The following is a 12431-nucleotide window of genomic DNA, read 5'->3' on the forward strand; positions in this document are numbered from 1 at the left end:
AAAAAAAAAAGAAGGTCTTGAACTCTTGACTACAGATATAATACAGTGAACACAGAAAATCAAAAACATGCTTTCTATCTGACTCAAAATAAAGGTGCACTTAAACTTGTAAAAGACAACATTTTTATTTGAATGATATGACAGAACCGTCACAGGAGTGTTACCTGCTATAAAGAAAGCCTAAGAATTATTACCTTTATTAGACCAGTGACACTGAGGTTTAGCCATACATTTCTAACTTCTGTCCCTCTACAGAGACAATTTTCTTTTCTTAAATAAACTGTCATGCTAGTGTTAATATATTGTTGGCTCTCTCATGCTCTGAGAATGCTGCTGATATAAAACATGTATATGTTAGATTGGTAATAGTATCTTTAGTGTAGCTGACTAGAACAAATGTGTTTCCCTCGTGGCTGTGCTAATGTGATAAAGGAAAATTGGCTTTTCATCAGCGTTTGGCTGGGTAAAGACAGTAGAGATGGAACCACATTCTTTTTTATGCATTAATACCATCGAGAACTTTTCACTAGTTATATTTCATGTGCCTGCGTGCTGTGCAAAGATGTTGTAAAACACGAGATAATGCTACAAATAACAAAGTAGAAAAGCCTGTATCTTTTATAATGATAACAGTCAAACACCAAATGACAGTAACAGGCTGTAAAAAATGGGATGCGAAAAAAAAAAAAAAATGCAGCCCTACTACTCGGCAGAGAGGTATATAGCCAGGTCCACAAGGAGTTGGTGCGTGATTTTAGGTCTTTATGTTAAAACTTTGTTTTGTAATTAAGTAAAAGGCAACACTGGGTCAGTGGATTTAAGAAGAACACGCTTTAAATGAAAGCAAGTTGGATTGAATGGAGAAAAGCCATACGAATAACTTTTTGAAGAATTAATATTACCAAGTAATTATGATGTTAACTCTCAGAGTTTCTTTTTTTTGAGAGAGAGGAGTTTGTTGAAAGGGGTTCTTAAGGCAGTCACGTAATGATTTAAAGATCTAGAGAATGGTTGTTTATTTTCATCAATTTTTGCAAGGCCATTTTAATAGAATAGCATTCTCAGTGCTATGATTTGATATATCCTTTATTAAAACGTTAGCATCTAACCTTTCAAGTACAAGATATTAAATTTCTCTTGCTCTCTCTTTCCCCACCCTCACCCCCACCCCCCAGTCTTGTGTTAGCCATTTCAGTCCCTTTACTAAAGAGTACTAATGATGCCTTTTACATTTAAGTTAAAAGCACTTGAACAGGACTATTTGTAGAGACTAAAGTTGATGTCAAAACAGCACATCAGTTTAGAAATATACACGATCATTGAAGATTTTGTATAGATACTATCTATGAAGTAGTCTGCATAAAAGTTTGATTGAATTGCTATTTAGGGATCACTTCATACAAACAAAAATTTCCTGACTTTCTATGGTGTAAATCAGGGATCGTCAAACTACAACCCATGAGACATCTGGCTGGCCCCTTGTTTTTATAAATAAGTTTTATTGGAACTCATCCATGCTCAATCTTTTACATATCGTAAGGGCTGCTTTCCTATTACAACGGCAAAGTTGAGTAGTTGTGATCTGGACGGTTTGGACCATAAAATCAAATCATTTGGTTTGCAAATAAAAAATTATCTCTGTCTGTTTTTGTGTGTGTGTGTGAGGAAGATCAGCCCTGAGCTAACGTCCATGCTAATCCTCCTTTTTCTTTTTGCTGAGGAAGACCGGCTCTGAGCTAACATCTATTGCCGATCCTCCTCCTTTTATTTTTTTTCCCCCAAAGCCCCAGTAGATAGGTGTATGTCATAGCTGCACATCTTTCTAGTTGCCGTATGTGGGACGCGGTCTCAGCATGGCCGGAGAAGCAGTGCATTGGTGCGCCCCGGGATGCGAACCCGGGCCATCAGCAGCGGAGCGCGCACTTAACCGCTAAGCCATGGGGCCGGCCCTCTCTGTCTGTTTAAGAAAAAGTTTGTTGCCCCTGGTAATAGAGAGCTGTTAGGTTGCTTGATTAATTAGCCTAGAATATGATTGGCAAATTTTTATGTTATTCTATATTGGAGAAGTACAGCTGAAAATTACCAACTGGACACGAATACCTAAGAAAGTAAATGTTTATGAGAAGTATTTTGTACCAGCAACTTGAATTATATCCATACGTATTACATTTTTGGTATATCTGGTTTTGAATTTCTCCCTGTTGTATTCATTTCTGTTTATTTCTAAATATGGCTATAACAACTTTAACTAGTATCTAAATTAACAGTATATCCTCAAAAAACTTATGAAGGCATGGCAGTCAGAGCTGTTAAATATGAGACAAACAGTTATGTATACCTGTGAATACACCGGTAGATATCATCACAGCACAAAACTACAATATGTAGGTTTATATCTAGATAAATAAACACACAGATATATCATTGAGCCATTAAAATAAATTGTTTTCAGTCTTTTCAACTGAAGAAATTGAAGAAGTAGGAAATTAACTTGAGAAAGACTGCTGAAATGTAGTTATTATAAAATAAAAGGTTATGCAATTAAAATAATAATGGTAATAATTTCTTACAGGTGCATCAGACAAAAATCAGTTTCTTCATCAACGGTTTGGAGGAAGATAATACAGCTTTTGATGCAAGAACTCTAAGTGGTTCAATTACAGATTTTGCCTCTGGTACTATGCAAATAGGACAGAGTTTAAACGGTAAGATTATTTATTTTATCCAATTACATTGTTTCTTAAAAAATGTGTCAAAAATAATATTTTAAAATTTCTAGGTGTATTTGTTTCCTAGGACTGCTGTAACAAATTGGCACCAATTGGGTGGCAGCTTAACACAACAGGAATTTATCCTTCCATAGTTCTGGAGGCTAGAAGTCTGAAATCAAGGATCCTCGGTGTTGGTTTCTTCTGGAGGTGCTAAGGGAGAATCCATTCCATGCCTCCCTTCTTTCTGGTAGCTTCCGGCAACCCTTAGGGTTCCATGGCTTGTAACTGCATGACCCCAGTCTTTGCCTCCATCTTCACATGGTCTTTTCCTCTGTGTCTTCTCTCCTTCTCTTTTCTTCTAAGGATACTCGTGGTTAGATTTAGGGCTCACCCTAATCCACTTTGGTCTCATCTCAAGATCCTTAATTACATCTGCAAAGACCTTTTTTCCAAGTAGGGTCACAGTCGCAGGTTCCAGATGGACATATCTTTTGGAGGCCACTTTTCAGCCCACTATACTGGGGAAATTTAAAATTAGAATGTCTCTATTATTAATTTTTAAAGTAAGAACAATGTGTAATAAACTATTTTCTCTCTCTTCTTTTTCTGATTTGGATGTTACTGGTAGGGCTATTGTTAAAGTAGGACTTAGAATGTTAGATAGAAACTGAGAAATAATATTCAACATGTAATAAACTGGATGTCTCTCTTCTTTTTCTGATTTGGATGTTACTGGTAGGGCTATTGTTAAAGTAGGACTTAGAATGTTAGATAGAAACTGAGAAATAATATTCAACATGTAATAAACTGGATGTACAGTGTTCATATCTTCCCACCCTAAAAATGGGCTATATAGTTTAAGAAGATAATATACACTACATCCTACAAAGAACAGAATTCAAATTTAGAGTTATCTTGAAATAACTAGCACAATGGTCTATAAATACACTTTAAAATGGAAACATTATCTTATATTATTAAATAATGCTCATTACAAGAAAATCCAAAAAATACAAAACACTATGAAATAGAAAGGATTTTTCGTTTTCTACCTCCCTAGATAGATGCACTAAATATGTACTAAATATATGTACTAAATATATGTACTAAAAATATGTACTAAATATATAAATATATGTACTAAAATTCTAGTACATATATCTAGAGATATGATTATAAATATAATAACTTTCCACAAATGAGATTATAATACATATGCTTTCTCTGAGCCTTCTAAAAATAAATACTTCTCCTCCAAATGTTATGGACAATATTTTACGTTAATATGCCTTATTTAAAATGGCTGCACTGGACACAATTGTATAGCTGTAACAAAAATTTTTTAAACAAGCTCCTATTAATGGATATGTAGGTTATTTCTAATATTTCAATATTATTAGCAGTTATTTGATAGAAAACACTATGTATATCTGTATTTTTGTATCTATATCCGTATCTATCCCTCTTTCTGGTATGCACATATGCGCATACATACATACATACCTACATACATACGTGGGCATTTGAGCGATTGTCTGATTGTGCAGTTCCTTAAGACCTTATGCTTTGGTGTCGATCTGCCTGAGTTCAGATTCCATCTCCCCACCTACTAGCCATGTGACCTGGAACAATTTTGTAATGTCTCTAAACTATAGTTACCCCAAATTTAAAATGATGATATTATGTTTCTATTGTAAGAATCAAATGAGGATATGTCATGAAAAGCATTACTGTTTTTCCAGCATCTGGCACGTAGTAGTTGCTCAGTATTTGTTGAATGAATGAATAACTGTGCCTTCTACTAAACCATATTGATATGTAACGTATTAATATTATTATAATTATTTCCCTAACATAAATCCATAGAAGTTGAATGGCTAGGTTGAAGTATATGGCCATTTTATATTTTAATAACATATTAGAAAGATTTCCATAATGCATAACAACAGACTACCCTGGAAAGGTTGTGAAAATTTACAACCTTATTTAAAAATATAGGCAAGAACTTGCTTCCTTAATCACTAACTGACCTTGAAAATTACCCATGTTTTTCACTTTTGCCGTGCCTCTCATTGGAAAATATTGTTGGATGTTGCCTTAGAATTATTTGGCCATTAGTGAGTTTGAATAACCTTCCACATATGTCTTGATCATTTGCATTTCACTTGTGAATTCCTTATTCATGTCGTGTGTCCGTACTTATACTCTGGAATTTCTTATTTATTTGTAAAAGCTCATTAATGTTAAGAATATTATGTAGCACATGTTTTCTCAAGTTTTTAGATAGCCTAATAACTTTGTATTCTAGAAATTTAAACATATTTTAAATTTTTGATGAAGGCAAAACAAGCATGGAACATAATGCATAAATATTACGGGTACAGCTTGGTGAATTTTTAATTCTTGTATATACCTGTGTAACTCTCATCCAGAAAAAGTTATAGAACATTTCCTGTATCTCTAGGACCCCTAGTGAATACCAACTCTAAAAGTGAAGACAGAATAGTGCCATTGTAGACCTCTGTCACAGTAGGTTAGTGTGGCCTATTCTTGAACTCGTGCAGATTAAATCATGCAGAAGGTACTGTTTTGTATCTGATTCCTTTTGCTCAGCACTATGCCTGTGAGATTTATCTATATTGTGTGTTGCTCTTTCTTTAGCTTTAGGAGATACTTTAGTTTTCTAAAGTGCATGTTCCAATCAGCAATATTTGAGAATTTCACTAGTTCCACCTCCTTACTAACATCTAGTATTGTTGTATATTATTGTTTGTCCTTCTGGTGGGTGTGTGGTATATTTCCTGATGATTGATGATATTGAAAACTTTTCATGTGCTTATTGGTCATATGGATATGCTCTTTTGTGAAGTACCTATTTAAGTTTTTTGCCAATTTTTTAATTGGATAGTTTGTCTTTTTATTAATGATTTATTGGAGCTCTTCAATATGTTGAGTGTGAGTTCTTTGACATACACATGGATTGCAAATATTGCCTTTTGGGTTATGGCTTATACTTGCATTCTCTTAGTAATATTCTTTGATCAGCAGGGTTTCTTAATTTTAATGAAGTCCAATTACTAATTTTTATTTTCTACTTAATACTTTGTATGTGCTAAGATATCTTTGCAAACCCTGATATCATGAAGATATTCTCCTACACTTTGTTCTAGAAGCATTATTATATTACCTCTCAAATTTAGGTCTATATTCTATCTGGAATTGATTTTTGAATATGGTACAAGGTAGGGGTCAAGATTTATTTTTTTTCCCCCACCCGAATATCTAATTAATCTAGAAACATTTTCTTTAAACATATCATCATTTCTCCACTGCTCTGCAGTGATAAATTTGGTGCAAATTATGTATCTGTATATAGGAGGATGAGTTTGTTCTAGAGCTCTCTATTTTGTTCCAAAGATCTGTTTGCCCATACTTGAGTCAAAACATTTAGTTTTTATTATTGTAGTTTCATAATAGTCTTAATATCTGGAAGTGTTTAATTTCTCCAGCTTTTCTGTTTTCTTTCAATAGTGTCTTGAACTTATATGAATTTTAGAAGCAGTTTTTCAATTTTCACAAAAATTCTGCTCGGATTAAAATCATTAACTCAATTTTGGGAGAATGGACATATCCACAATATCAAGTCTTCCAATCTATGAACATAGTGTTCCTTAATTTCTCCTAGAAATGTTTTTAGTTTTCAGTATAGATGTCTCACTCATATTTGTAAGACTTTGTACTATGTATTTGCTGGTTCTTTTTTCAGGGAATTATACTTGGTATTATTTTTAGACTTCATTTTCTGACTTCGTTTCTATTATATAAAAATACCATCAATTTTTATATTGACCTTAAGTGCAATGACCTTGCCAAATTTTAATTCGAATAGTTATACAGTCCTATCATTGGTACATAGTAGGCACTCAAATCTTATCGAACGTTTGCAATAAATGCATAAATGGCTATAACTTTGGAGTTGTCATATAGATATTTATAGGTGTTGTTATTATTATTAATTTTGAAATAATGCAAAATTTGTTTGTTTTCCCCTATGACCTGAGTTATCTAGACATGTGTCTAGTTTAAAGAAAAAAAGTGTATATTTTTAATATTCAAAATACATTCTAAAACACTGTGGTTAAATTTCCAAGCTCTGCTGTCAAACAAACCTAGGATTGAATCCAATCCAGTGTGTGCCTTTAATCAAAATATGGATCTTTTTTTAAGTCTTAAAGTTTCTAATCCATTAAATGATGTTTTAATACATAATTCTATAGGGATATATTGTAAGAATTATATGAAATAATGTGTGTGTAGAATATATTGCTTGTCATACAGTAAATGGTCAATAACTGGCAGCTATTATTAACTTGTTTGAACATCTATCTTCTTATTGTAAGACAGAATAAGAAATTTGTGAAGCAATTTCCATAGAATTGTTGAGAGATCAAAAGAAAAAATTCCTATAAATGACTCTATTATTTTAATTTGTATATGCTCTTAGATCAAGCTAAACTTACATGAAGAAGTAATATTTTAAGGAACCTATGCATTTAGAAACTTGGTTTGAGTAATTAGTATATTGAAAAATTTTATAAAGTACTCTGAATGTAGAATTTCTTAATAACACATTAAATCTTACGAGCTTTATTTCAATATTTAATCCCCATTAGTACTTCTAAAAGTGTTTTATTGCACCAAATGTTGCTCAAAGTATTCAATAGTGTTATAAATTTGTCCAATATGCACTACGGGGTTGAAATGACTTCTATTCCACTCAGTGTACTAAATGTTGAATTAATGCTTCAAAAGGACAGTGTGGACTGAATATGATACTCATTTTTAAACTATGTAAAAATTTGTTTTCTGATTAGAAAACATATCATTGGAAAAGGGTTTATTTCAAATGTTGCTTAGTTTTTATTACAATTTTCTGTTAAATTCCAAGCATTGGAGACCTACAGGAGGAAAGGATATTTAAAAATAATTTTTATCTTTATTCTACCAATTTATAGGTACAGTTGTACCTACTGTATCTTTTCTCTAATTAGAGATGGCATGTAGACTGGTTCATTACTTCTGCCTAATGAGCCAGGCTCCATGCCACCTCTCTAATCAGAAAAGAGATAGGTACAGAATGTTCCCATGGACTTATTATAAATCATTTTCTTTCCCTCGCTTGCTCCTTTTTTTAATCAAAAAATTAAGTCACTCTCCTCCATACTTTTGTCCATATCCAAGATGCTTTCATTCAGGAGAGGTAATTGTGCAAGAGATTATTGCGAGCTGAATTAAAGGTGCTCTCATGCAGTGCCAGGCCGGCTGTCTCTGCTTTGGAACAGACACTGCCTCAAACACAGCCATATCAAACGAAGGCCTATGGGAGATCAAGATGTCTTTTCTTTCTTTCTCTGGCTAGCCTTAACTTGTTTCTCTGTTTTTTTGCACCCTGGAAGCAACAACTTTTCACACGAACATTGGCTGCTATAGGGCTTTTTCTTGGGTCTCATTTCTAAGTAGTATAACTTTCTAGAAAAATTTGTTGCAATGACACTTTCTGTTGCTGCAGGCCTTGTCTTTGCCTCCCCTAGGAAATTAATCAATGGACCAAATGAATGCTTTTCACTGAGCCCTGTATACATATTAATGGGATAAGTATACATTTATATCCTAATGGGATAATCTGATTTGGTCCGGGTGATTTCTAAATATACAAATAGAAATACCTTAGACCATCCATATCAACTAGTATGTGTCACTTCCTCTTTAGAGAATTTTCTTCCAGTTGTAGGTTTAATTCAATGCCTCCGGTTGGGCACAAAACCTCAGGGAGTTGTGGGTAGCAGAAATGTAATTATAAGGAGTGTCTAAAGTCAGTGTGGTAATAAATACAACAGCCCTCCAAATTTTAGACTTAAATATACAAAATCATGTGAATCAAAATTTTTCAGAGTTATTTCTGAACTCATTTATTAACAGAGTCCTAATTTCCTTTTAAATATGCGAATTTCTACATTATGCATTTAAAATTAAGTAACACCTTCTTTAGAAGGTAATTGGTCATTAAGGAATCAATAAACATTTGTTGTATATCTATGAAAGTGAATGCACAAGGAAGAAACAAATAAATTGTCTAAAGATAACTCCAACTTCCTTTCTCTTCCATATTTTCTTCTGTTTTGTATCTTAATCCACTTGCTTATTCTTCATTCTGGAGTTGGAATTCTACTCAATTTCTACTAGTGTCTCATGAGTTAACATTTGTAACCTGAGTTAGGTATAGAAGTCCATTTTCCTTTTAGTTCAGCTGAGATTATGCTAAAATTTTTCTGAGATAATTTTTTTTGAATTAGATAGAAAGAAAAGATATCAAAAAGTTATAAAAATTGATGAATTAAGACAGGTAAATGGAATGGAAGAAGGGTATGGGAACAAGGTACATGCAGGTATAGAGGGGTTTAATTAAAGATAAAGTTGGTGTTTCAAATTGTCGTGGAAGAGATATCTAGGAATGCTATCAGCGTAATTGGCCAACTATGTTACAAAAATAAAAAGATAAGTTAAAAGTATGCCTTACAACCATATTAAATAAAAACTGTAGAGGAATTAAAATTTAAAAGTAAAATATGAAATCATGAGGGAATAGAGGAAAATGAAGGCTAAGGTTTCTATAATCTTGACATATTGAAGACTATTAGCATGATACCACTGCCAGAAACACTAAAGGAAAATATTGAAACATCTGACTAATAAACTGAGAATTTAAAATTCAAACAATGCTTATCATTTTGCACTTAGTTTGGCAAGGAATGAAAAATATAATACTAGCTTTGGAAAGACTTGAGGATAACCTGGCAAGCCATGAAAAGTAAAAATGTGAAAGCTGTTTGATCTAAGAATTCTACTTCCAGGACGTTATCTCAAGAATATAATTAGACAAGGCCTTAAATATGTACTCAAAAATGTTCATTGTAGAATTATTTAAAGGAGCAAATAATTGGAACTAGTTAAAAACTTCAAAAGGAAATTGATTAAATAAATTACAATACATACCTACAAGGGAAAAGTGTGCACCATTAAGAGAAATGAAATGTGTATATTCGTAGACATGGCAACAGGTTCGTGATGTGTTATTACATGAAAAAAGCAAGGGTGTGTAGTATAGTATACTCTAAATTTAACATAGCTTGAGGAAATACAAATCTGCACTGGACATTTAACTCATTGTACATAGAAATTATTATTGCCACAATAATTAGTGCCTGAGAATCAAGGCATGAAATTTAGAATTAGAGAGATTTGGGTTTGAATCTCAGCTCTGCTTCTTAAAAGCCAAGTAACTTTGGCAAAGAATTTCACTTCTCAATCCAATTTCCTAATTTGTCTCCTCATTTGTAAAATGTGTTTTATAATACATAGCTTTCAAGGTAATTGTAAAACTTAAAAATAATATATACTTGGCTTATGTTAGGTACTCAATAAAATTTTGCTATCATACATATTAATGTTAATATTGTTCATTTAGATATTAAGTTTATTGACTTTGTGAAACTTTTGTATTTTAAAATAATTGGCATAGGCTATATTTAATTTTTGGGCTCCAAATCAAAATTTTCCAACGGTGAAGAGGAAAAAAACACGTTGAATTTAGAGCAATGAGGTACTAGATGTTTAAAACTGCTGTATTTTGTGTAGGTAATAAAAAATATGTGTATATGTAAAATCCATGAAATAATTTCTTTCTCTCTTTAAAGATTAGCACTTTCTGGTACTTTTCATTATTTCCTGTAAATGCTGTCTTCCACTTGGTGTTATTTCTCCTCAGCCCAAAGGACTTACAAGGACTTACATTTCTGTTACTTATAGTTCAGTTGATGGGAAATAAACTCTCTCAGCTTTTGTAAAAATATCTTTTAAATTAGCTTTGCTTTTTTTTTTTTAAATATGGCTTTTTCCTTCATTTTACATTTTTATTTATTTCCCCCAAAGCCCCAGTAGATACTTGTATGTCATAGTTGCACATCCTTCTAGTTGCTGTACGTGGGACGTGACCTCAGCATGGCTGGAGAATCCGTGCGTCAGTGCGCGCCCAGGATCCGAACCCTGGCCGCCAGCATCGGAGTGCGCGCACTTAACCACTAAGCCACGGGGCCGGCCCTAAATTAGCTTTGCTTTTGAAGGATATTTTCACTGGATGTAGAATTCTACATTGTTATTTTTTTTCCCAGCACTTTAAAGATTTGTGTTTCATTGTCTTCCTGCCTTCATTTTTTCTGATGAGAAATCAGCCTTCATTCACATCTATGTTCCCTCACATGCTATACGTTGTTCTTCCTTTGCTGTTTTTGAGATTTTCTCTTTGATGTTAACAGTTTGACTATGTTGTGCCTGTGTGTAGTTTTCACTGTATTCATCTTGGTTGAAGTTTGATCAGATTCTCGTATGTATAAGTTGATGTTTTCATTACTTTTGGGAGTTTTTGATAATTATCTCTTTAAATTTTTCTTTCTTTTTTTCCATTTTCTTTCCCTTTTTCCTCTAGTACTTCAGTTACATCTATGTTACAGCACTAAATATTATCAGACAGATCTTGGGCACATTTTTGTTTATTTGTTTTTGCTTTTTCTATTCTGTTTTGGTCTTGGTGTTTCTCTTCGGATTGTCTTGAAATTCACTGATCATTTTGTCTTTTGTTTCTAGGCTGCTGTTAAGCCTGTCTAGAAAATTCTTCGTTTTTAATATCATATTTTTCATTTCCAGCATTTCCATTTGGCTACTTTTTTGTAGATTCCATCTCTGTGCTCGTATTTCCCCATGTATTCACACACATTGTCACCATTTCCACTAGAACTTTTCATATTTTTGTCTTAGATATTGTCACATCCTTGTTTGATAATTCCAATGTCTGGGCCGTATCTGCATCACCTCCTATTGGCTGTTTCCTTTCTTTACAATGGGCCACATTTTCTTATTTCTTCATGTGTCTTAAAATATTTTTATTGTGCGCCAGGCATTTTGTATAAAAGAACGGAACAGATGGAAGTAAATAATATTTACCTCTAGAGAAAAGAGCACAACTGGTTCTATCAGGCCTCTAGACTGTGTGTGTCTGGGTGCTGTGAATAGGAGGGGAACACCCAAACTGATTTGAAGTTTATCGGAATGTGGGTTTTATTACAGTTTTCATGTTATTGAGTTCACCACTGGTTTCGGATATTTGATGAGAGAATCAGGACAGGTGCAGACTCACTGTGTGGTTGGGGCCCTTTGGAAGACAAATCTGTCATGCCAACCTCCACGTGACTGCTTTCCTTTCACTCCCTCTGTGACTATCCTCCTACTTCTCACTTCTCTGTTAGGGATGAGAGCAGCCCTGGGTCTCATCTCTCCTATAAAAGGCTTGTTACTTTCTAGAATTTAATTCATTTAGATTTCTCTCTGTCCTCTGCTTTCTGATGGATTAAAAAATGATTTTGTAGCTTATCTGGCTTATTTTGATTGCTAGGTTGATAGCAAAGTGATGGTCTCTTGCGACTTTCTACATCTCAGCCAGAAGCAGAAGTTCAACTATTATTGTAACATCTAATAGGTACCTCTTTTCTTTCTGTGACCAACTCTACACTTTATCTCTGCAGCCTTTTAGCTTCTGTCAGCTACGGCTGGTCTCTGGCTCTCTGGCCAAAGAAGGTTCCTATTACGTGGCCCCGAGAATTATTTTGG

At 33.5% G+C, this 12431-nt stretch overlaps 1 protein-coding gene across 1 annotated transcript in view; it reads left to right on the forward strand.

Moving 5' to 3' along the window:
- The window catches only part of USH2A (usherin), a 747185-nt gene that overhangs the window by 63387 nt on the left and 671367 nt on the right, over positions 1-12431 (forward strand). The window contains exon 3 of the mRNA XM_058533703.1: positions 2573-2705. Coding sequence (XP_058389686.1) covers positions 2573-2705 — 133 coding nt within the window. The remainder of the gene's footprint in view (positions 1-2572; positions 2706-12431) is intronic.

Source organism: Diceros bicornis, chromosome 38, assembly GCF_020826845.1.
Source record: "Diceros bicornis minor isolate mBicDic1 chromosome 38, mDicBic1.mat.cur, whole genome shotgun sequence".
Taxonomy (NCBI): Eukaryota; Metazoa; Chordata; class Mammalia; order Perissodactyla; family Rhinocerotidae; genus Diceros; species Diceros bicornis.